The 26196-nt window shown below is 43.5% G+C and overlaps 2 protein-coding genes across 5 annotated transcripts in view; both read right to left on the bottom strand.

The window, feature by feature from the left end:
• Window positions 1-3447, bottom strand: part of TTC28 (tetratricopeptide repeat domain 28) — a 611103-nt gene extending 607656 nt beyond the window's left edge. For both annotated transcript variants that reach the window (XM_074321572.2, XM_074321573.2), the window contains exon 1: window positions 3241-3447. In XM_074321572.2, coding sequence (XP_074177673.2) covers window positions 3241-3336 — 96 coding nt within the window. In that variant the 5' untranslated portion in view covers window positions 3337-3447. The remainder of the gene's footprint in view (window positions 1-3240) is intronic.
• Window positions 3448-7962: 4515 nt separating this feature from the next.
• Window positions 7963-26196, bottom strand: part of CHEK2 (checkpoint kinase 2) — a 38258-nt gene continuing 20024 nt past the window's right edge. For 2 of the 3 annotated variants that reach the window (XM_019743097.3, XM_074321046.2), the window contains exons 6-15: window positions 25886-25994; window positions 23966-24019; window positions 20222-20283; window positions 18538-18637; window positions 16343-16429; window positions 15415-15578; window positions 15090-15205; window positions 13758-13843; window positions 9583-9663; window positions 7963-8816 (exon numbers count right to left, since the gene is read on the bottom strand). In XM_019743097.3, coding sequence (XP_019598656.3) covers window positions 8727-8816; window positions 9583-9663; window positions 13758-13843; window positions 15090-15205; window positions 15415-15578; window positions 16343-16429; window positions 18538-18637; window positions 20222-20283; window positions 23966-24019; window positions 25886-25994 — 949 coding nt within the window. In that variant the 3' untranslated portion in view covers window positions 7963-8726. The remainder of the gene's footprint in view (window positions 8817-9582; window positions 9664-13757; window positions 13844-15089; window positions 15206-15414; window positions 15579-16342; window positions 16430-18537; window positions 18638-20221; window positions 20284-23965; window positions 24020-25885; window positions 25995-26196) is intronic. The other variant, XM_019743099.3, reaches the window with a different exon arrangement.

The raw sequence follows: 26196 nt of genomic DNA, 5'->3' as shown, positions 1-26196 counted from the left end.
AGAAGAAGGTATAGGCAGGCGTAAACCTTCATCACCTTGGATTTGGCCGTGGATTCTAAGATATGAGCAACAAAAGAAAAAAATAGATAAGTGGACTCTATCACAAAACTTTTTTTGCAACAAAGGATATTATCAAAATGGTGAAAAGACAACCTACAGAAAGGGAGAAACTATTTGCAACTCATATATTTGACTCAGGGTTAGTATCCAGAATATTTAAAGAACTTCCACAACTCAATAATAAAAAGACAACCCAATTCAAAGATGGACCCCTCCCCCCAAAAAACAGACAGAGGATTTGAATAGTCATTTCTCCAAATGGTCAATAAGCCCAAAAAATATGCCCAACATCATTAGTGATCAGGGAAATGCAAATCAAAATTGCAATGAGATACCATTTCACACCTACTAGGATGGCTAAAGTTAAAAAGACAGACAATAACAAGTAGTACTGACAAGGATGTAGAAACTGGAACCCTCACACATCACTGGTGGGAATGTACAACAATGCAGTGCCTTAGGAACCAGTTGGCAGCTCCTCAAAAGGTTAAAATAGAGTTAGCATGTGACCCATCAACTGGGATATGCCCGAAATTAAAACATATGTCCAAACTAAAACGTGTATACAAGTATTCATAGCAGCATGATTCATAATACAGTTGGCCCTCTGTATACACAGGTTCTGCATCCATGGATTCAATCTTGGATGGAAAATATTCAGAAAAGATTATGTTGTTCCTGACACAGGTTACGCCTAGTTAGGCCTAGGATGGTTGCGTCTGTACCAAACATGAACAGACTTTCTTCTTGTCATTATTTCCTAAACAATACAGTGTACCAACTATTTATACAGCATTTACATTGTACTAGGTATTATAAGTAATCTAGAGATGATTTAACGTGTACAGGAGGATGTGCACAGGTTATATGCAAATACTATACCATTTTATATAAAGTACTTGATCATCTGGGGATTTTGGTATCTGTAGGGGTCCTAGAACCAATCCCCAGCAAATACCACGGGACAAGTATAACCAAAAAGTAGAAAAAACCCACATGTCTACCAACAGATAAACAGATAAACAAAGTGTATATCCTTCCAATGGAATATTATTCAGCAATAAAAAGGAATGGAGTACTGATACCACATTATAAGATTACATTGTTAAAAAAAAAAAAAAAAAGATTACATTGTTAAATTCCCAGGGTAGCTAAATTAAGGGAGATAGAAATTAGGTTATTTATTGCCAGGGGGTGGGAGAAAGGCAAATAAGGAATGCTAATGTGTATGGGATTTCTTCGTGGGGTGATGAAAATGCTCTAAAAGTAGATAATGGTAATGTTGGGCATATTGTGAATATACATAAACTGTGGAACTGTATACTAAAGAGGTTAATTTTATGGTAAGTGAATTACATCTCAACAAAGCTTTTTTTTAAGACACTTTTTTAAAAGGTCAGTCATGGGGATGTAATGTATAGCATAGTAACTATAGTTAATAATACTGTATTGTATATTTGCAGTTGCTAAGAGAATAGATTTTAAAAGTTCTCATCAGGAAAACAAATTTATAATTATGTGTGGTGATAGAGGTTAACTAGACTTATGTGCTGATCTTTTTGCACTATATACAAATGTCAAATCATTATGTTGTATACCTAAACAAATAAGTTATATATCAATTACATCTCAATAAAAATAACAAATATATCCACATAAACTACAAAAATGATACACAGAATAAAGCACCTAGTTTTTCAATATTTATTCTTCAGATGCAATCTCAACTCCTAAAGTCTTGTCTTCCTATACATTCATATTTTGTCAATGAACAAAAAAAGAAACTACTAAAATGAAATCTATGGAAATTCAAAAAACATGAAAAAAACAGCCCCTGAAATATCAAATAACTTTCAATCAAACAATTCTATTTTAGCATTGACTAAACTAAACATAAATCTCAGTTTCAAAATATCACATACAGAGGACAAATACCCAGAGGTTTAAGCAAATTGCCAACTTTTCTGAATAGATAAACAGTAATTCAGATTTGCTTTGATGAAAATGTAAATATTTACCTGCCTCAAAGGAACAAAATCCTACAAGCCTAGTGTTCCCAAATGATGAAGAGAAAGAAACATGCATTTTTTAATTCAGAATTTTGTTTCAGAATTAGTTTTAACGTAGCTATGGTACACGTAGTTGACGGTTTATATTAAGCAATGTACACTCTGCTTTGCCTACAACATATTGAAAACAAGACATAAACAATCACAAAAGTTAAGATGGAACCTAAGAAAAATCACATTATACAGTAATCTGACAGTCATTAATCTCAAAAAGCTCCTGAAAATGTCTCAAGAACTATTTTGGAAACTCTGTAAGTCATTTAGTTTTCCGACAAATATTTACTGACCATCTACCATGCGCCAAGCACCGCGCCTGGTACGAGGATGCCATGGTGAGCTATAAAAAGAACAGGTCTCTGCTCACAGGAAGCTTACTCTAAGATAGTGCTTGTCCAATTCTGCCTGATCATAACAACCTGGGAGTTGTTAAAAATTCAAAATCTCCTATGCCTGAGTCCACGGATGCGTTGAGACGCCTATATTTTTATCAAGCGCTTTTACCCAGGCTGTTTTGAGAGCCCAATGCTCAAGACCATCCCATCCCATCCAGCAAGCGCCACACCTCCAAAGTCCATTTCGCTCAGCATCCTTCACCCGGACCAATACTCCAAACACATCACGAAACTGGCGTAGATGCAAAGTATTCCCAAATCACTCTTGTGCTGAGCCACTGACAGACTTGCTTCCTTCGTAGGACGGACAGCTCACTCTCTGAAATTCCACCTGGGGCTGTCTGCACCTGAGTCTCCCGTGGCTGCGCCGACACCTGTCTCCTAGCGTCTCTGTCTACCTCCCCCGTGGGCACCGAGATAGGGGCCCGCAACCTGCAAGGGTGGAGGTAAGGGGGAGGTGCCGAGCCCATTAAGCGCCGACTGTATACCGCCCCCCCTTCATCCCCGCGCGCGCGCGCACACACACACTCCCGCGGAAACTGAGGCGGGCAAGATCCAGACCCGGTCCCGCCGCCGAACGGCGTGAGGCGGGGCTCGAACCCGGACGGCGGCGCGGATTCCGCCTCGCGGCTGCCGGTTAACCGCCGAGGCCCGGCCCGGATCGCACCGACGGAGTTTCACAAAGAAAGTCTCCCGGCCCGCGCCCTTCACGCACTCACCGGCGCCGGCGGCGACTCGGGCTCCCGCCGCCTTCGGCTCCGTGCTGGGGTCGGCCCCGGGGTTGGCTCGAGCGCCGGCGGCGGCGACTGCTCCATCCCCGCGGGGCCCGGGCCGCGTCCGCCTCGAGCTAACGGTCCCGCCAGCTAGGCGCGCGCGCCGGCTCCGCGCGCCATGTTCCCGCCGTGCCGCGCGCCGCCGCGGCAACCCACAACACCCCCCCAAACCGCGCACGCGCGCGCGCGCGGCTCCGCGGATAACCCCCGCAACAACCGCGCAAGCGCGCACTCGCCGCGCCCCCTCCCCGCGCGCCCCGCCTCGTGCCCTCGGAGCCGGCCGCTGTTCCCAGCGTTGCATCCACCCCCTCCGCATCCGTCCTGCCCCGCTGGGGCGCTCGCTATTCTGCGCTCGGCGCCGCCTCCTGCCGCGCTGCGGACGACCCCAGGCCAGGTCCCTTCGCCCCTTCCCGATACTGCTCCTTTTGCTTCACCCGCTACGCCAGGCTTGGGGCGAGGGTGTGGGCCAGGAGGGAATTATCCCCAAGTGCTGGGGGAAAGTACGCCGCTAAAATGATGTGATCTCCGTCGTGGAGGCGTGCAAGCACGTGCACGAGCCTAAGTGGCACAGTGAAGGCCCCTGTCCCTGGGAGAGCCAGACTCAATGGAGACCCTGAGTTCGAGTCCCGCATCTCCACTAACTTTTGCCTGATTAACGTCAGGTATCCGGAGGTCTGTTTCTCCTTAATCAGGAAGATCCAACAACTACATAAGGAACGCTGGGGGGACTTAATGAAATCATCCAAATAAAGTGTCAACACCGCGCCTAGGATATACCAAATGGTAATCTGGTGGCAAGACCTCTTAAGTAGTTTTATTTAATGGTTAAAAAAAAAAAAAAACAAGGGCTCTTGAGAAGGGAACTCTCCGTTCAAATCTTGCCTCCACCTCTTGCAAACTGGGAAACCTTGACCAGGTCACTTGACCGAGCCAGAGACCCTTGATTTTTAAATCTGCAAAGGGGAGAATGGCACTAATAATGACGCAAGGATAGATATGAGCTTTCAGGAGATGATGCATGTACTTCTCTGAGCACAGTGCCTGGGAGGCACCAAGCTTTCTCCAAGCTTCACTGGTATAACTCCAGCCTTATCCTTCCAAGACTCCTAAAAGTCTAATGAAAAGGGCTCTGCTCCCAAACCCTGCGGTATAATTAGCTGGGAGGGGTTCACTCAACCTTGGGGCTGGAAGGACTGTTACTTCCCACATCGTTGCTTTTCATTCTCTCTTTGCTTTTCATTCTCTGCCCCAAACCTCTCTGAAAACCCTAAAGTTGGCAGAAAAACAGGAGCTGAGAATGTTTTCCCTACTAGAAAACAGAGGAGTCTCCAAGGGTCTCTTGGAATTTGTAAATGGTTGGACTTACTAGTCAGGCCTTTTCCAGATACAAGTGACAAAAAAAAACAACAATAAAAAAAAAAAAAAAAAACCCTCAACCTAGAGTAAAACAAAAAAGGGAACATTGAAAAGTCCTGGGGTGGTACTCACTTTAGATATAGCTGGACCCAATTGCTTAAACAATACCCTGTCTTTCTCCAGTCTCTCTTCGATTTTGCTTCCTTGTGTGATGACCTCATTCCCATGCAGTTCTCTTTCTCCCCAGTGTCCCTGGCAGCTCCTAGCTCATATCTGATCAGGAAAGCAGGAGCTGATTCCCAATAGTTCCAGGCAGTCTCAGGGATGACTTTCATTGTACCCATTTGGGTCACATGTCCTTGCCTGAGCCAATCGCAGCAAGATTGGCCAGACCTGGCCATAGGGAGTCCCTCTAATAATGGGGTTGGGTCAACACCTCCCAAAGGACATGGGTTAAGGACAAGTGGGAGGAGGGATGCCTCCCTCAGAAAAATCGGGATGCAGTTACAAGTGACATTTGGTGCAGGACTTGCACAAGTTAAGAACTGTCCACTGCGCCATCATCTAGACACACAGCAGGTCCACCATGGAGCAACATACCCATTCTTCAGAACAGAGTGGCAGTTACCTCAGCCACTGGGAAATACCCCTCCACATCTGCTCTCAGGCCTGGCATGTCCCAAATCTGCTCTATCAATTATTCACCCATCTCATGTGCCCACCCCACCAAAAGCTGAACATATGATGTTCCTTCCCTGCTCAAGAACTTTCTATGGCTCCCTCTGGATACTTACGTGGCTCTCCCACCTTTAACGATGGAAGCCATCACTGATGGATGGATCCCTTACCTCGTGCCAGGCACTTTAAATGCACCATTGAATCTTCAGAAGCACCACATGAGGTTGGTACTTATTATACCCATTTTACAGACAAGGAAATAAAAGTTCAGTAATTTGAACTTGCCCAAAGCCAAAGTCAGGGAACTGCAGAGCTCAGATTAACACAATACTGCTCCTACCACTAACGTTGCATCCTTTTGTTCCATCTCCACTTGCTCATGTTTCAAAGTCCTGTGCCCACCTCCAGCGGGGTGACCAGTGGGAGCAGGGAAAGAGCCCCAGGGAAAGAGCCTCTAGAGACCCTTTCAGCTTCCATAGTAGGGGTCAGATAGGCAGACACTTAGCTTTACTATCTCCCCCTCCCCTATCGCTTCATGAGATAGAGAAAAAAAGTGGAGTGAGATTAGAAAGAAAATGTGGATGTTGGGTGGCCCCAAATCAGCAGCTAATATCTTCCCGTTGGTGAGTATATTAGTGTCCTATGGCTGTTCTAACAAATTACCACAAACTGGGTAGCTTAAAACACAAATTTATTCTCTTCTAATTTTGTAGGTCCAGAGGTCTGGAATCAGTTTTACTTGGCTAAATTCAAGGTGTAAAGGACGGGTCCCGTCAGGAGGCTCTGAGGGAACAATCCATTTCCTTTTCTTCAGCTCCTAGTAGCTACCTGTATTCCTTGGCTTGTGGCCTCTTCCTCCATTTTCAAAATACACCACTCCATCTCCTCTGATTCTGACATCTCGTGTCCTCTTAAAAAGAACAGTGTAATAACATTGGGCCCACCTGGATAAGACTGATCTTCCCACTTCAATACCCTTAACTGCAGTTTATTTTGCAATGCAAAGGAACATATTCATAAATTCTGAAGTTTAGGATGAGGACATCTTTGGGGGCCATTATTCAGCCTACCATGGTGGGTATAATCAGGGAGCTAATACAAAGTGCTTTGGAAACAGAAGTGTTGGCTGACTGCCCCACGATGAAAAAAATGCCCTAAGAAACCACAGCCTTCACATTAAATATTCAAATGAGTTAAAGCCCATCTAACTTGGCAATCTCAGCCTCATTCCTTTAAATATGAAAACCACCTAAATCCCCATCTAGCACCCCAGCACCAGGCCAGCCAAGCCTCAGAATGCTTGTACACCCTTCTAATGGAAATTGCCAACCACTATCCCATTGCCTGGGGCAACAGCTGTGTGCCCCTGACCCTGCCCGGCTCACCAGTGGCAACTGAACCGACAATTTATGGCATGGCCAGTGAACTATAATGTGGCTTAGTAACAACCAGCCAGTTACAAGAGAAGCAAAATCAGTGGATCAGAGACAAGAGCAGCCAGCCATTAGAACCGCCTGGGCTCCTGACGGCTCCCGGGCCCAGCCATATTCAAACTTGAAACAAATCCTTTTCTATTTAGTAAATTGAATGGGCCTCTGATTCCTTGCAACCAACATATACCAACTTCTAGATCATGCGGCTGTATCCACTCATTTAAAACACTAGCATTCAAAACTGAACATCAGTCTCTTGTGAGTTTTGTCAGTGTGAGTCAACATCCGAGTCTAATTAAATATGGGATTGAGATGAGGAACATTAGGGTCAGAAAGACCTGGGTTGGGTCCCAACTCGGCCACTTACTAGCGGTGACTTTAGACAAATCACCTTACTCCTTCAGCCTGGGTTCCTCACCTATTACATGAAGGTGGTCAGAGGACCTAGCCCACAAAAGCACTTTTGAGGACTAGACAACACCAAGGGAGGGGCTTTACACAGGGCCTCGTTGGTCAGTTGGGTCAACATGACATGCTCACATGCCTTATCTGTATTTCCAAAATCCAAACGTCTCTGAAACCTGAGTCACCCATAACTCATTTGACAGAAAAGACCGAACTGATATGACTTAATGTCTTCTCTATCCCTTTTACTATGAATATCTGCTGCAGAAATATTAATGTTTGGTTACAGAACTTCACTGGGTATTACACATAATACAGTCGATATGCAATGTCCCATTCCTAAAATCAGGAAGATATTAAAATTCACAACATATCTGGCCTTAAGGTTTCAAGGACTATGGACTTCTTTCTTTAAAAAAAAATTTTTTTTTTTTTTTTTTAAGATTTTATTGGGGAAGGGGAACAGGACTTTATTGCGGAACAGTGTGTACTTCCGGGACTTTCCCAAGTCAAGTTGTTGTCCTTTCAATCTTTGTTGTGGAGGGCACAACTCAGTTCCAAGTCCCGTTGCCATTGTTAGTCGCAGGGAGCGCAGCCCACCATCCCCTGCGGGAGTCGAACCAGCAGCCTTGTGGTTGAGAGGATGCGCTTCAACCAACTGAACCATCTGGCCACTCGGGAGCTGAGTGGCAGCTCATTTACTTCATTCTAGTTGCAGAGGTCGCAACTCGCTGGCCCATGTAGGAATTGAACCGGCAGCCCTGTTGCCCAGAGCTCTAACCAACTGAGCCAACCGTCCACCCCTAAAAAATTCTTTATTGTGATAAAATACACAAAACCTAAAATTTTACATCTTAACCATTTTTTTAAGTACACAGTACAATGGTATTATACATTCACATTTCTGTGCAACCTTCATCATGATGCATCTCCAGAACTTTTCATCTTGGAAAACAGAAACTATATCCACTAAACACATTAATTCCCCATTATCCCTGCCCCCCAGCTCCTGACATCAGCATTCTACTTTGTCTCTATGATACCTCATGTAAGTGGAATTATATACTAGTAGGCTTATTTCCCTGAGCATAACGGTGGACCTATATCTTTATGAGAGTTAGAATGAGAATTTAAAACAGGCTCATGGTATATGCACCAAGATACCTACTGTCTCACGACTTTGGCAGTCAGCCAATCTCTACAAACTACACCCCAATCTCACCAGGCCCCTTTCTAAGGAACCTTTAGAATTTGTATGCAGCGTACAGAGGCTAAGACCATGGACACCTCTGAGACACCTGTCCGGTAAGAGCCAAGGTAGAGTACCAGACAAAAGACACATGATTTCAAATGCCCACACAAAAAGGCATGTAACTAAAGAGTGGATCATCATCAGTGAAGCACAAAGCCCAGTTTCTATTAGGTGTTAGTGTACTGAGGACTGCAGGAAAGCAACTAACTGTTCTCTCCTAATTAAAATACAAACACTAAAAAACAAATATAAAGAAAATGGCAGCACAGTTCAAGAAAGTGTGTTTCTTTCATGTTCCGAAGCACTGTTCATGAGACAGCAGCACATACAGCCAGGCGCTTTGTGGTGTCTGCGTCTTCCAGTTCCTCTTCACGAAGCCGCTTTCGACTCGTAGACGGCTGGACAAAAGGAAAAGGGAGAAACGGTCAAAGAAAACCGCTGGCTTCTTTAAAATGATCACTTTCCCAGGATGCTCCAGCTACATTTGGGGCATTTCATAGGAAACTTCTAGTCCCAAGAATTACTGGTCATCCTCACTGACATCTGAATCCCCACAACGCCCCCCAGACTCAGACATGCTTATCGAAATGACATTTCTCTTCCCTCTGACTTCCAATCATTCAAGAATGTGTTTTGAAAGGAAGCAGCATAACCAGCCCCATCTTGGTCATCAGCTCCTAAGTTATGAAGTTTAAAGAGATGATGATACCTTTCACTGCGAGACCCAAGTCTTGCTCTTTTGTGGGAAGACAAGTTTTTTTGTAACTTTGTTTTCCCGTTTATAACACTGCGAGGGGACAGTGGGACGAGGAATATTATCATTCACCAAAAGGAGGCAAGAAAGGAATGAATGGATATGAACTTAAAAGAACTCTACAGGAATAAAATCATAATCAATAAATCATTTTCAACAAATTTAAATTGGAGTCTCTAATATAGTCTTTCAAATCTTGCCTTGTAGGAGACTTCTTAAGTGACAATCCCTAGCTGTGCTTCTCTAATGCATTAAACATTCTTCATGATTAACTCTTCTAAGGGTGCTATAGCAGACCAAGCTGAAACAATGAGACTACATTAAAAAAAAATGTTAAGCAATTGCTATTAAAGAGACTATTCAAACTCATCATTCTTGCTCATCAGCTCTTTAACCATCATCTGGAATACCTGGGCTGGGACCTCGGGTTGAGCCGTTGACTTGTTTTCTTCAGAAAGCAAATTTTGAAATTTTCTCTTCATGTCCTCATCCTGCGAAGAAATGGAAAACATAAGTAGGCTATGTTTGAGGGAAAGCTCCTTGAAAGATGGAGCTAGGATGCCCCTGGAAACAGGAATGTGGGTAACGACATCTCGTCTGTTGACCTAATGGCATGCCCTTGCGGAAGCTCTGGGAGGAAAGGACCACCTGCCTTCCCAGAGTCATCTAACCAGCAGTCAGTGCTCACCCAACACTGGCTGAAATCAAAACCAGGTGCCTAAGAGCTCTCAGTGGGTCAGAGAACCACAGAGCTTAGCAGTCAAAAGACTTTCAGAACAAGTATCCCCGATCCTGACAGAGGCGGCCATCAGGCCAGTGGCTGGGGTTGGCTCAGTCCTCTGAGGGCTGACTCCATGCAGCTCCCGAATCTCTCCAGGAGTTCCCCCCTTCCCTGCCAACAATGAGGTCAGCTACTGGGTCCATCCTAACAAACCAGCCCAGAATCCTAGGAAAATTCACCCAGCAAGTGCTGTACAAGCCACCAGGACTTCAAGCCTGCAATATCCCACAGCTTGGGTCTAATGAGAAAGGAAGACAAGTGAACAGGTCACAGCATTACACGTTTCTTGCTTCTGGAAGGGGAAGTACGGGGTGGGGGTAGAGGGTGTACACAGGAGAACTACCACCTCACCCCCCTGGCTGCTCACTTCTGTAGGGCTCAAGGATTTATTGGCATCTAGGAGCCCTGAGAGGAGACCTAGTGCAGCTCTCCCCACTTTCAGAAAGGGGAAATATCCATGACTAAGGATTGTGGGCTCTGGGGCCAGCTGGAAGCCCAGCTCAGCCACTCTGTAGCATCTGCAGCATAAAGACCCAGGGCTGCCTGATTCCAAAGCCCCATGTCCTTTCCCACCCGCCCCCCCTTTCCTTCCTCCCATTAAGCCAAGTGTACCATGGTGGATGGGAGGGGAGGACACAGGAGCGAAGGCCTCCAACATTCAGCAGTTTGATGACTATAGAAAAATTACAGTGCTTGAGGATTATCTCCTGCCGTATCTAGGAGCTAGAATCACCTGCTTCCATCACTGTTTATTGCATCACTCAGAGTGGCTCCCCACGACCCACTGTGAGACTTCCAAGTTCATCTGGATTTCACTTTGCACTCTCCCTTAGGATCTCTCTTAAAGTGCATCCCTTATTTCCTCCTACACCTGCTCACAGTTTCCACCGGGAATACCCTCCTGGCCTTCCTGGCCATCCACTTCATCCACCTTCCTCATTCACTCCGTGAACAGATATTTCCCAAGCACCCTTAGATGTCAGGCACTGTAATAGGCACAGTGGTTTCCATATCAGAGGGACTCAATCAATGTTTGAAAATGCTGTCCCCCACTGTTATGGACTAAATTTGGAGACAAAGCCTTTACAGAGGTACAAGGAGGTAGTCAGGGTGGGGCCCCAATCCAACAGGACTGGTACCTTGTAAGAATAGAAAAAGACACCGGGGATGTGAACACACAGAGAATTGACCATGTGGGACAGAAAGAAAGCAGCTACCTGCAAGGCCAGGAGCGAGGCCTCAGGATAAATCAAATCTGCCGACACCTTGAAATTGGACTTCTAGCCTCCAGAATTCTGAAAAAATGCTTTTCTGTTGTTGAAGCCACCCCGTCAGTGGTATTTTGTTATGGCAGCCCTAACAAACTGATATTCCCATACTATCCCCAGGCGAATCTCTTTAGACTCTCTTCACACCAGGTGAACCTGTGGGTACTGGAAGCTCCGTGCACAGTGGTCTCCTCTCATCCTACGGATCCCCAATACTCTGCACCTTCTCCTATTACCACATGCGTCACACTGCTCTGTGGTGACTGTCATCAGCGCTGGCCCACCCAGATTATCAGCTCCCCAAGGCAAGGCTGTATCTTATTCCTCTTCGCATCCACAGTGCCTAACAGTGCTTAACACACAAGTTCATTCATTAAAACAATGAAAGCACGAACAAACCACGCTGGAATGCCCCTCAAGTGGCAGCTCTTCCGTGAATCCCAACAGAGCTGACCACACGCCTATTGAGGCCTATACTGAAAACAAGTCATCGGTCAGCAGTAATATGAACAAGGAGCTCTTTGCCTTGTCATAACACAGGAAGCCATGTGTACCTGTCAATACCCTTTCTTTGAGATGTCCACAATCTATTCAAAATTATTAAATTGTAATATGTCTCAGAAGCGAGCCGTAAGGAAACATCTATTTCAGGAAGTGCACAGGCGGCGAAAAATGGATACACGGGATGCTCCCCAAATTGGACACTCTCTTAATGACAAAATGGAGCTCACATTCCAAATGCTCAGTCCAGTGCCAGACCCACATGACCATTTGGTTTCTTTAAAAATATTCAGTGTTCCCGGAATAAAAGCTAAACTAACACTAGCAGATGATTTATGTGGACAATCTGCTTCCTTGTCCTTCTTCAATGTTGACTCTGAGAACTTGTGCTGCAAAACCAAAATGTGGACAAAAAAGCATTCAAATGAGACCCCTGTGGCCAGGTTGAACTTCACCTTTCCCTCGGTTGTGAATAACAGTTTTCTTGGGAGACAAAAGGTACAAGAAACATAGGCTATGCTTGTTCGTAAATTTCAGGCAGATGCAAGCTGGACATTTGTTCCCAGGCCCAACTGGCCAGCTCCGTTGTTTTTTTTCAACACTAACACAAGTCCTCTACCTCCACATCTGGCCCCCCTACTTTCCCTGTGAGGACCGATAAAAAGAGCCAAGGAGTATGTTTTCCTTTCTCATCAAAATTAAATCCCCACATGCAAAGGCACCCTTTGTTTCTGAATCCCTTTTCTCCAGGGTCCTGCTGTTTCAAATCTGTGTGCTCTATAAAGTGCTAAATCATCTGACAGATTTCTTCTAGGGGGACTGCCGTTTCCAGGGCAACACCCCAAACACTTATGTCTACTTTTCCTTTTTTTTTTTTAAAGGATGTGTTGTTCTCACCCTGAGCCCAACTGTTAGGTGTGGAGGATTGGAAGAGAGAACGAATGGGGACAGTCTTCCCAGAGTCCCACAAGGACAGTGCTGACACTGAATGAGCTCCTGGACCAGTAATTCCCCAGAAAGCTTGAGCCTCTTGTTCAAGCTACCTGGTTAAGTTCTTCCATCCCCACAGAAAACAGAGAGACCAGATGAAAGTTAATAGAAAGGGGTACAGCTGTGCTGAATCGAACTGGACTTAACAGAAGAGCTGAAAGTCCATCAGAACACTTGCCTGATGCTACAGCTAATTCCTAAACCACAGGTTAGCCCAGCACACCTACAAAGGACTTCTGACTCTGGAAGCTTGAATAAGTTCAGTGCATAATCTAATAGCAGCCATGACCCCTAGCAGGAACACAGAGGTAATGCAGACTTGAGAAGCACAGGTGACAAGTCTGCAGTAATGGCATGCTTACCATGAACAAGAAGTGGGCCCCTTTATTTTCCCCCTGGGTAGCTGCCTTCCTCCTCCAACCTGTTTTCCCGATTTAAGGTTGCAGATGGCTGAATGCCCATCCCACCTGTTTGGGGTGGGAAGTTTGAGGGAAGAGGGGAGCACAGCTGGAGGTGGAGGTCTGGAGTTAGAACAACCTCTCAAAGGAACACAACCCAACTGAAGACTCAGGGAAGCCACGTGGAACCAAGAGAGGCCACAAAGTGAGCTTGTCCATCCAAGAGCTATGAGTCAAGTTGAAAGACTGCACTAAACACACACAAAGACACACCCACACCCACCACCATATACATGCATATACACACCACACAGACCTAAAACTCAGTCAAAACAGTTGCATTAAAAGGACCTAACAGGGCAGCCAGATGGCTCAGTTAGTTAAAGCGTGAGCTCTGAACAGGGTTGCCAGTTCCATTCCCACATGGGCCAGTGAGCTGTGCCCTCCATAACTAGATTGAAGAACGTGGACTTGGAGCTGATAGGCCCTGGAGAAACAGTTCCCCAATATTCCCCAATAAAATTAAAAAAAAAAAAAAAAAAAAGGACCCAACAAAGCAAACATGTTTCAATCCTCCTCATCTCCTCTCAGGCACAGCTCAGAGATGTCCACGTATTTTAGGCCAGCAGGCATTGTCCCATACCCACCTGAAGCCACGAGTGTCCTAACGCTTCTTCTGTTGTAAAACGCGCCTTTGGATCCACTACCAACAACTTCTTGACAAGGTCCAGAGCTAAAGCAATAAGATAATTTGGCAAATCACAGTGAGAAGGGTAAATACATTCAATCAGCAAAATTAAATTATGCCAGAATCACAGGCCCAATATCCAGAAAGAGGAGAGAGGGGTTGAGGTCATCATGGAGTCAGCAGGCATGGTGGGCAGGGCCCCCTCCTGTGTTTCCCCGAAAATAAGACAGAGCCAGACAATCAGCTCTAATGTGTCTTTTGGAGCAAAAAATACGAAACCCGGTCTTATTTTACTAAAATAAGTCCTAAGTCTTTAATATAGTATAGTTTAATACAATACAGTATAGTATAATATAATACCGGGTCTTATATTAATTTTTGCTCCAAAAGACGCATTAGAGCTGATTGTCTGGCTAGAACTTATTCTCGGGGAAACAGGGTAATACTCCTCACTCTGTATTCATCAGTGCTCTGAGAACACCAGAATGACCGTGATATATATTCCCCATCTCTCCCTGCTCGGGCACCATAACCTCTTAGCTCTCTGTCCCTTCTCTCATTGCTGGACTCAAATTCCAAGCAATTAAAGCTGAAATTCCACCCAGTTTTAAGACACTCAGGATGCTGAAGCAACTCTCCCCAAGACTCACGGATTGATGGTGAGAGTTCCTCCACCAGAGAAAGGTTCCCGGAAGTGCAGGCTTGGCAGAAATAAAGCTTGACAGCCAGCAAGTGGAGGCTGGCTTGTATATGGCAACATTATTATTCCTTAGACATTCTGACATTTAACACAATTATCTGTGTTACATTACTTGACATTTAGTTTTAGTTTTCTACACTTTCTTTTGATAATTACATAGTTGCACTTTTAAATTCTTAAATACAGTAAAAAATTACATTTAGCTCTTAATGCTTACTTACTCAAAGGAAACTTTGTAACTAAAAAGTTACTTATTTCCTGTACTTAAATAGGTACCAGGTACTTGTAAATGTTACACTTAATCCTCACAAAAACCCTTTAAGGTATGGTTTATTGTGCCCCCTTTACAAATAAAGAAAATGGAGGCTCAGAGATATTAAGTAATTTGCCTAAAGTCACAAAGCTAGGAAGTAGCTGACCCAGGACTTGAGTCAAGATCTGCCTGGCTCTGGAGCGCATGCTCTTAATACCTCCCTTCCTCTATGAACAGAATCAACAGGAGAAAACATCACGGGATTTGAAAAGGAATTCCCACCACAGCACACACACATTTCCGCAAACCATAAATTCTTAACCCTTTCGTATCCATACCCTTCTCTGAGACCTCTGCCCAGACTTCGGGAATGAAGTTGTATTTTCCACTGGTGATCTGTTCCTTCAGTGACACTTGAGTCTTATGCTCAGAGAAAGGTGGATACCCACTAAGGCTTAATATTGGTAGAGAGAGAAAGGAAAATAAATCAAGTGGCATTCTCAGTGGCATTCGGATATAAAGATTTCTTTTGCAGCACAATGAAAAATTAGATTTTTCTTTACATCAATGGTCATACAAAAATGACCTAAATTAAATCTACCTGGACACATTTCACCTAATTACCTCTCACCAGACTCTGAAGCAATGAAAACTTTTTCTTACCAAATAAAAAGAATAACTCCTAAACTCCAGCAATCCACAGCTCGGTTATATCCAGCAGTCCCAAAGGACTCAAGAACCTCAGGAGCCAGGTAGGTAGGGGTACCACATAAGGTTTTCATGAGAGAGGTCTCCCCCAGAATCTTGGACTGCCCAAAATCAGTAATCTAAAATTAAAGACAAAAGGGAGTCATTTTTAATGATATCATAAAATTAAAAAATTAATATAGTCTGCCAGCCCCAAAAGACATGCAGTCAATATCAGTTTCTATCCTACATTTCATGCCTGCTGTTAATCTGGAATCTACAAATTCATGTATCAATTAAGAGAATTCTAAACTTTGCAAGTTATTTAATTTTGCTTAAAATTCCTGAGCCAAAAAAACTCAAGGCCCAGGTTTTTCTCCAACTTACCTATGTTCTCTGTAACATTTTAAAACGTTTATAATCCTTATCACAGACACTCCAGGATTCTAATTAGTTATGTGTGGCTCTTAGACCCCAGTTTCTGAACCATGTCTGCACACTGGAATACCTGAGCTTGGAAAACACACTTATACCTGGGTGACGTGGTTATTTTTTAATAAAAACAAAATTTTTTTTTTAATCAACGGGAGATTCTAAAGTAAAGCCAAGTTTGAGAAGCACTGCCTTAGACAGAAGGAAGGGGAAGACAGAGGATGTGATTCACTCGTCCATTTGGATGCCTCCTCCCTCCCTCTGAACGTAAATGTGGCTTATACACAATGGAGCTCAACAAACGCTCACTAGAATCTGGATTGAAGCAATACCACCTGATCTCTAAAATAATTGCTAAGAGTGGAAAGGTCAAATTCTCAACCTTTTTACACTCCTAATTTTTACCTAATGAATTAAAAAAGTTGAATTGTTATCTACTGGAGTGGCCACACACAGAACATGAATTTCTCACCTTTATAAGACAGTCTTCTTTTTGAGATGAGAGTAGAACATTCTCTGGCTTTAAATCCCGATGTATAATACCATTTTCGTGGAGGTACTACAACAGAAAGGGAGGCATGACCCTTAGATTTATGGACTAGATATATGAGTAGACACACACACACCCCTGGGTGAAACTGTAAACCATGCTACTCACAAATATATTCCCCCAAATCATACAAAACTACTGGGTAAAGGGATTAGTGTTTACAAATTTGTTTTCAAGAAAACCTTTAAAAAACAAAAGGAATGAAAAGGGCAACTTATGACAATAGGTAGACATTTTATTTCACTTTTCAAGATAAATATCCCTTTAGGTTAGCAGAAACATAAAGTGTCAATTTCAGTAATAAAAATGTAATGTAAATGGGTGATACAAAATATCTTCGGACAACTTTGACGCAAACCATAAAAATTCCACCAAATGATATATTTGGTTATTCCAACACCGAGAATAGTATTTTTAAGGGAATCTGTAAAACACATTTTATAAATGATCTGTTTTAATATCCAGAGTTAACATATTACTCAGTGCAAAGAATGATGTAGTTTTCGAAAACTCTGGTCTGAAATACATTTGCTCCTTGACTTGTAATGGGGCTACATCCCGATAAATCCATTAAGTTGAAAAGATCATGAAGTTTAAAACACATTTAATACATCTAGCCTACCTTAAACGTGCGCAGAACATTTACATAAGGCTACAGTTGGGCAAACTCATCCAACACAATGAATACACTGTAGAGTATCAGTTGTTTACCCTCGTGATCGCATGGCTGACGGGGGCTGCGGTTCACTGCCGCGGCCCAGCAGCACAAGAGTCAAAACTGCATGATTGCTTGCCCGGGAAAAGATCGAAATTCAAAACTGGAAGTATGATTTCTACCGAATGCTTATTGCTTTTGCATCATCATCAAGTTGAAAAATTGTTAAATTGAACCAGCGTTAAGTTGGGGACCATCCGTAATATGTGGATGTCTCTTTGTGTTCATTTTTATACAGTCAGTCATATTTCGTACAGAAACAGATATCCTACACCCACTCATCTGCACTCAATTCACCTTCATATTCTTGGTATGGGAGGGGAATAAACCATTAAAACAGAGTCAAGAACTGTTAGGTGTTCAGGAGGGTTAGGCGTCAGTTTTCTCTGGCTATCCCTCTGGCCTAGGGCAAAAATTCCTCTGATGCCCTTGCACTGGGACCGGGACTTGGTGAAGGCCCCAGGGAGGGCAAGGCCAGATGGACCAGCCCCAGGAAAATCTCCCTCAATCCTCTGTCAATACAAGAGCTGCTCCCAGTCACTGTGTTTCCGGCACGGAGTAGCTTTTCGAGGGAACAAACCTTGGCAGAGAACCACCACAACCAAATTTGGTTTGAGAACGGGTGCTGTTCCTTGAAGCAGACAAAATGCCCCCAGTGGTTCCTCCACTCAACACTTTCATGGCACAGAGAAGGAAGGCAGCACATTTGCCTGCATGCCTGCCTACTGCAGTTAACATGACGCCGCTACATGTGACGGGAACACCTAGTGCTGGGCCCTGGGGGAGCTAGGCGACTGGCACAATCACCCCCACTTGCCGGCCTTCCCCTAATCCCTGCCTGGCTCCCACCCTGAGAAGTAAGGGAGATTTCAATAAGGATCTATAAGGATCAGGCAGAAGTAGAGATCAATCCCCCTCCAGAAATACCTCCGAGCCAAAAAGAGAGTTTGTTTCTTTAACTCCCTTTTAAGCTTCACAGCAATAGCTTTCTCATCAGTCAAAGGGGTGGGATGTTTTCGCCAAGAACAGAACCAACAACACACACACACAGACCCTGCTCTCCGGGTTTTCATTCAGTCCCTCACTTTCTGTCTAATTCAGGGAGTAATTCACCTATAAGAAAGCAGGTTGTCAAAGTGGGACAAATTTGCCCTTCCCTAAAAAAAAGCTACAGAAAGGGACAGTCTAATTTTCTTAGGAGGTTATTGCTTCTGCTATCATGATGCCAGTGAAGGATGAAGTTAACACTGAGGATGGCAGAGCAGAGAAATGCAGCAATTTTAGTATTTTCAAGACACTGTTGAATTGCTAAAATCACCCACAAAAAACAAAATTTCTAAATAAAGCATTTCTGGAGATTGTGAAAACAATAAATAAATAAAACACTGAGGGCTTCTCTTACCTGTACAGCCATGAGCATCTGGTAAAAATAGAGTTTGCATGTAGCTTCTTTCAGGCGTTTTTTCGCCACCACCTTGTCAAACAGCTCACCTCCTTCCATCCTGAAACACACAGGCAAAGCAGGGGCCTCATGCCTGAAGAGAAACTCACTTGGGTGGACAATAGTAACACAAAACAAACTCACTAAGACAAGCAAAGAGTTGCCATTTTTATTCACTCTTGACTCCCACTGTAAAGGTGATGAGATCATAAGTCTCATTCACAATGAAGATACCCCTGTAAGAAACTAAGGACCAAGGAAAGATGGAAGTGTTTGTGGGCATTGAAGACATTTGGGGAGCTTTATAAAATCTGATTCAGTAGATCAGAGGCGGAGCCCAGGAGTTTGCATTTTTATCACACACCCCAGAGGATTCTGAGACTGGTATAATAGAGCAGCAAGCAGAAACCTACAATCAGACAACTGGGGTGTGAACCCCAGCTCCACAACTTCCCAGCTAGAGGACTTTGGGTAAGTTATATAACCTCTCTGAGTTTGTTTCTGCCTCTTAAAAAAAAAAAAAAAATAGAGATGATCCCACCTACTTTGATGGCTGTTGTAACAAATAAGAGATAACTGACACAGATATAGTGCCTGCTACAGTGTCCATGCTTGGCAAGGTTATTCGATCCCTCTGAACTCCAGTTTCCTTTTCTGTAAAGTGGGACTCAAAGTAGTAACCCACCAGTAACTTGTAACTAACCTGGATGATTGCTATGAGGTTAAATGAGTCAATGAGAAGTGCTTAGAGCATTACTGGGCTCATATTAAGTGCTTAATTAGTAACAGTTACTGTTATTGTATTACTATTATTACTATTATTAAACGGTTTTCACTAGACTGTCAGGTAACAATCTCCCATTTAATAGCAACAGATATTCCCTTAAGCAACACTAGAGCTGTCCAGTCTCTTACAATGCTATGACCAGGACTACCGTTTACTGTACAATCTTAAAAGCCAACCTGCATAGCCCGGGTTTATCAGGTGCAAAGCCTTGCCTGTCTGCCACAACAGCTGCTCCCAGAAACACTAACATATTTACACAGGAATGCACATCAGACAGGCCTCTTTCAGGAATGAGACAGGAAATTATGTTGGTCACACCAAATCAGATAGGACTCTGTGGCCACTGAAATACACCAGCAAGCAAACCAGTACCTGAAAGAGACTCAGGTGTCGGCATGATCCTGGTACTGTGATCCCGAGCCGATAGGCCCACCAAGGCAGGTATTTCAGAGTAATAACATCCACCTGTGTTTGAGCACCTACGTGCCAGGTGCTATGCTGGGGGTTTTCCCACCCCTCACGGCATTTAATCCTTACAACTCTGCTCATAGGGTATCATTATTATCCCCATTTAACACCAGGAAAATGAGACTCCAAAAGGGGAAGTAAACTAACCATGGGCAGTCAGCTAGTCACCTGCAGAGGATTCAAACCCAGGCCTCAATCCAGGGCCTGGAACCTCTAAGCCACCTGCCTTTGGAAACACTGGAGGGATTTCAGACATACTAACCCATGCACTTTGAGGGCCCCATCACCACACACGTACATTGAAGGTCCCCAGGATGACAAATGCAAGTCAGCAGTAGACTCTTTAAATAAGCATTCAAACAGGAACAAATAAAAAAACTTACTACTTACAATTCCAAGACAATATAATAATCTTCAGCATCATAAAAGTCTTTAATCTTGATGATACAAGGCTAAAAGAGGGAAAAGACAAAAAGAAATGAGAAGCTCCCACGAGGAAAACCACAAGAGCAGGACACGGGACATCTGCCCAGAGGCTCAGGGAGGCCAACCAGGCATTTGGCCCCGTGTCTTGAAACACTTTGAAGTTCATGCAGGGGACAAAGCAGAACAGAATTTACCTGGCTCCTCCGTGCGAACGTACCAGAAACTCTCCACACCACCAAGCTGGCGAGGGACTGGTTCATGTCTCACACACAAGGATGGCACCAAGGAAGGAAAGCCAGTCTCTGCCCAGCCTTCCTCCTCACTGCCCCAGAGCACAGGTACTCAAGGATACCTAAGGAACCTGGAGGAGCCTGGCAGGTAGAAGCGGGCCAGGTGGGGAGCCCAGCCATGCTGCCAGGTAGAGGCCTATTCAGTTCCTCGCAACTGGGCCCAGAGGGGAATGGGAACCCCATGTGACAAGATCCTCCCATTTTTTCAAGGAAAGAGGGAAAATTTCAGTTTCATGAGAACTCTAAGCACATCTGTGGGGTGGGGGAGACACACACATACAACTGACAGTTGGTGACCACCGATCAATGCAGGATGCACACAGGAACATTAAAGAACAAAGCAGAGCAGTACTGTACCATTTAAAATGCAGATTTAATAGCATGGTTTTATGCTTAGAATGCATACCTATTGTTTTTACAGAAAAAAGGGAAGATGGTAAAGCTCAGTTGGTTGGAGTAAAAGCCATGGTGAGTACATGTCAGGGACGTGACTCCAGCCTTCAGCAGAGGGGAGGATTGTGGTTATATCAGAATTAAAGGGAAGAGAGCTGCAAGATTTTTAGATTTTAAGTATAGCAAAACACTCCAGTGATCTTCCTACAAAGCAAACTGCATCACATCCATCGCTCTAATCAAAATCTTCCAACTGGTACCTTCCCATGATGAACTGTTATACAGCAGTTGAATGAACGCCCCACTGCTTCTCCCAGCACAATGGATCTTGGAAACAATGCCGAGCAGAAAAGGCAAGTCACGAGAGACTTCAAAGAGTATGAGGTATTTCAATTGTATGGTCAAGTGTTCATTCTTAAACCGGATGGCAAGTTCAAAGGTGTCTTATTGCTTTGCTTTATAATGTACAGGATTACTTCATATGTGTCAAATAGTGTATAATTTTAAAGTGTTTAAAGGAAGGGAGGGAGGAAAGCATTAACAGGACAGAAGGAAGGAGTAGAAAGGAAGACAAGAAACCTTTGGCTCTGTGTTGCCTAGTGGATAAAATCCAACTTCTCAGAGAGATGCTTCGCAAGCCCTTCATGACCCAGCCTCGTCCTGCCGCCCACCCACCACCCCAGGCTCGTCTCCTGCTCCTGGTTCCAAGCATCCTCCTCTCCAGACCACAAAACTCCCACCTGCCCCACACTCAGTGGTCTTTCCCAGTGTCACACCTGTGCTTGTGCACCTTTCCTGCCTGGTGATCCAGCCCTCTGGGCACACCTGGCCTCCTCAGGCATCTGGTCCCAGCTAAAATGGCCCCCTTACAATGCATCCACACACCCTGCAGGGGGTCTAATCTATGCCGCCCCACACTGCATCTTCAGTATCCGTCTCCCCACCAGGCTGTGAGCTCCAGGAGGGCAGAGAAAGGAAACTAACACCCAGTATGGAGGTCTCCTTTCACCAGGCACTGCATGGGCTGAGTCACGTCTTCTATTTATCTTTTTAGGACCAACACTCAGCATAGCAGCTGGCACACAGGAGACACTCACATGCTGCCCAGATTAATACCAACATCAATAGCAGATACACCTCTCCCAGAAGGTAGACTGTCGGCCACATTTTGGTCATGGGACATATGGCCATGGGGGTCAGGCTAGGAGCAAACAGCGCCACCACTCCTTCCCTGTGATCAGTCTACTCAGCTCTGCAGGGACATTTGTTATTGTCACAATAATGAAAACACTGACTGCATCGTAGTATTTTATTAAGAGGAATAGAAAGGAGCTAAAATGCTCATAGAACATTAACAGGAAAGCGGCAAGCTATCAAAAATGAATAAACCAAGAGATAGCAGTTTATGTCTGTTACATAGAAATATGGAGATAAGTTCTTATTTTAAAAAGTTAAAAATTTTTAAATGTTTGTAGACAGGGAAATCAGGAGGGATGCGGAACTGCTTTCTGTATAATAAACCTTTTAGCAGCACCTGACTCTACATACACGAGGTCTTAATGAAGTCAAAAGAAGACACAGTGAAGAGATCAGAGGAAAGAATGAGAAGGTCTTGGTTCTGCTTGGCTTCATACCAGGCAGTGCCCACCTGGGAATGGGTGTAGCTGGGAGCTGATAGCGCATGAAGTGGTCTCCGGGGTCACTGGCTGGAGCAGTCACAGCTGAAAGCGTCGCTCAGGAACCAGAGGCCACTACCGCAGACCTTCCACTTAGGTCACGCAAAGAAAAGTTTAAGGAATTACAGATCTCTATCATTCCCCAAGTGTGTCCTTTGTGCCAAAAGCTTTACAAGCACAAGCACATCTCATTTAATTCTCACACTGACGTTTGAGGTAGGTATCCTCGTGGTTTCCATTGTACAGATAAGAAAACTGAGGCTCTGAAAAATGAAATGACCTTCTCAGAGCCAGCAGGTGATAGAGATGGGATGGGAACCCAGGTCCATCTTCTCACTAGACTGAAGCCACATATGAGGAGGGATGGTCAAGTTCATCTGTGCTCACCCCTGCCCGGGCCTAGAAGACAGCCTGACACAATATGTTTGACAACCGAATCAGTGCCTGACTACAAAGGTCAGGTCTACTAGGCTACCAGGCTCGACTCATTGTTTCCCAAACACACAAGCCCGTATTTAAGTCCCAAGGGCTTTCACGTGCCCTTATAAATTGCCAAGTAATATCTCCAGGGATCTTCCTTAGGGTTCTAAATTCCTCTCCACTGCAGTGGACATTGGATTTGTATACATGTTATGTTTGGGGATCCTCTGACATCCAAGAAAATTCTCTGAGCATTCTAAGTGTTTATCTTAGGGGGTAGGTGTGAAGCCACCCCACCCCAGAAAATCAGAGGGCTTCTCTCTTTAAAAAGAAGGCAAATTCAGGGAAGAAGTTGCAAGGGAATTAGAAGAAAGACAGGCAGGAAGGTCAGCCACTGGATGTCATGGGTTTTCAGATCCACCTGTGAGTTCTAAAGGAACCTGTTGACTTGTGTTGATGACGGAGATTTTGTTCTTAGTTTTGACTTGTTTGGAAAATTTGAGGAGGTGAGAGAAGAGAGAAGAAATATTTTTGTTGTCTGGAGGTTAAGAACCAAACTAAGATGATCCTTCACTGGACAGACAGATCTTCTTTCAAATTTACCTCCAATGCCTACCTAGCTCATGACTTCGTGGGGACTCATAAGTTAATGAAGAAATGGAAAGAACAATAAAATCATGAAGATGGGCTCAGTCCCACAACTCTGCCTTTCTCTTCTCACATCTTTAAAGTTAGACACTCTCCACTGAGACAAGATCCTCAGTGCACAAAAAAGATAGGAACTATTAACACTCCATGTGGCCACTGACACCCCATTTACAAGGAACCCAGGTTAATGCTAGTTTTATTACATTGCAATGCTTTGCACTCCTCCCATATTTTGGGATACATGATTTTAAGTATGGGTCATATTTTACAGCAATACTTACATGATTTAATTTTTTCAAAATTTCTATTTCTGTTTCAACATTGAGAGCCGGATCCTTGGATAAATAAAATAACATCAGTTTATTCATAACAATGGCCAATAATTAGAAAATATTTACAGCTAAACTTAGTTGATAAAGGAAGGCTGCCTTAGTTCCAAATCCAGCTCTACTCAAATAGAGAAATCAAGGCCTAGAGGTCAATGATTTAAACAACTCACCTAAAATCATTCTGTAAAGTGCTTGGCAAATAGGAAGCATTCAATAAATGACCAGGCTTTATGCCAACCTCTTTATTTAAAAGGGTCATCTCACATAAGCCTCACAATCTCCAAAGTGAACTGGGGTCTACAATTATCCCCATTTTACAGATAGAGCAACTGAGGCTTAGAGAAAGGAAGTCACTTACTCCAATTCCCACAGCCAAAACACAAGTGTTTCCATTGTTCTCATGCTTACCTGGTAAACTGTGCTTATCTCATTAGCTCTGGAATTGTATACATTCATAAAAATGATTAAAAAAAAAACCCCACAGACAAAAAGGTATTTAATTAAATTGCATGAAGAAAATGTCAAGTCCAATTCCTCATAATAAAATAGGCACAGTTTCAATTTCAACTGCAGGCTGACATATTTACTGAGACTCTTAACTAGAGGAAGCTTCAGAGTACTCAAGTTGTTCTCCATTACAATTCCAAAAGGATGAATCAAGTTCCTCAACCTCATGGGCTACACCCTCCACAAGCACAGAGGATATAGAATTACACATTTATGTAAAATCGACTTCAGCTAAGGAACCCAGATGTTTAATTTTAAAAGTCTGCCTCTTCCTGTAAGCTGTTAAACTCATTACCAAGTCAGGGTGTGCTCTGATGACAGAGAGGTCTAAAAGAGTCCAATATAATTTGAAAGACGAAATTAGGAACTAAACTTTTGCTCTAGGTCATTAAGAATCTGGTATGTATTTTCTTCCCCCCAAAATGGGAAACAAATCCAAAATCACAGGGGAAAAGATCTATAACAAAGTGAACACAGAAAGGAAATTCCTCTTGCCATGTGAGAATGGCATTGTCTTGGAGTGAAAAAATTGATCTTTAAAGAATGTTAAAATATAATAGCCAGAAACAGCTGGCCACAAAGGAAAACATGATTACGGGTCACATTTTATATTACTTTGTTAGGTCATGTGTTGAAAGACCAATATATTCGGCCATTTCACTCACAGAGTAAAAGTGTATTACACAAAATGTAATAAAATAAATGGATAGTATATAAAGAGACTATTAAAATAATTTAATTAAGACTTTAAAAATCTATCAGCACTAAGATATTCATTGCCACATTACCGGAAAGAGCAAAGAATTAGAAATTATCTAAATGATCAACCAAAGAAATGGTTGAATAAATTATGATAAAGTCTATGAAATTGAGACTTGACCATTCAAAAGCATATATTAGGGGAAAGTTTATGCATTAATGCTTGTGTGGAAAAGCCGAATACAAAGTTGTATATATAATGTGATTTCAACCATCGAAAAACACGAATTCATATGAACAAAGACTAGAAGGAAAAGGGAAACTGAAAACAGCTGTGGGGTTATAGTGGTGGGGATATGGCTGGATTTTTCCCCCTAATTTCCTTTCCTTTATTGTAAAAAGTCTTGTAACAACTCGGAAGAAAACAAAAACAAAAACAACTTCCTGCTATTACATTATTACATACAACCCAATATTTTTTAGAACCAAATTATCTTTAAGTTTCTAAATTAGTTAAACATATCCCAAATTTTTCAACGTTCTTTGATACAAATTCTCCTATCTGTGCAGTAGATTCTTCCCGACATTGAAAATCACCAACTCTAAAATTTTGGGAAATTAAGACGTGTTAAGAACAGCCGAGCAGCCACGAACACAGGTACTTACTGCCTCTCTCTCAGCGCCAATAGCAAACTTCCTTTTGCTGATGATCTTTACGGCAACTTTCTTACATGTTTTCCTCTCAAAAGCTAGCTTCACCTCACCACAGGCACCACTGCAGGGAAAAACAGAGCAAGTATAATTGATCGTCAGAATGTTTTTAATCAGGAGACACACCACTGAGTTGGCCTCAACTATTACAAGTTAAAGACACTCCATATACAACCCTGCCGTTGTCCCCATTTTCAGAGAACAGGGTGAAACCTCAACAACGAAAAATGTCAAGGGCATAAGTGAATGTGGACCATCCAACAACA

The sequence above is a fragment of the Rhinolophus sinicus genome, chromosome 9 (assembly GCF_057876585.1).
Source record: "Rhinolophus sinicus isolate RSI-liver-muscle chromosome 9, RSI-T2T, whole genome shotgun sequence".
Lineage (NCBI taxonomy): Eukaryota > Metazoa > Chordata > Mammalia > Chiroptera > Rhinolophidae > Rhinolophus > Rhinolophus sinicus.
This window is presented reverse-complemented; position numbering and strand designations above follow the sequence as displayed.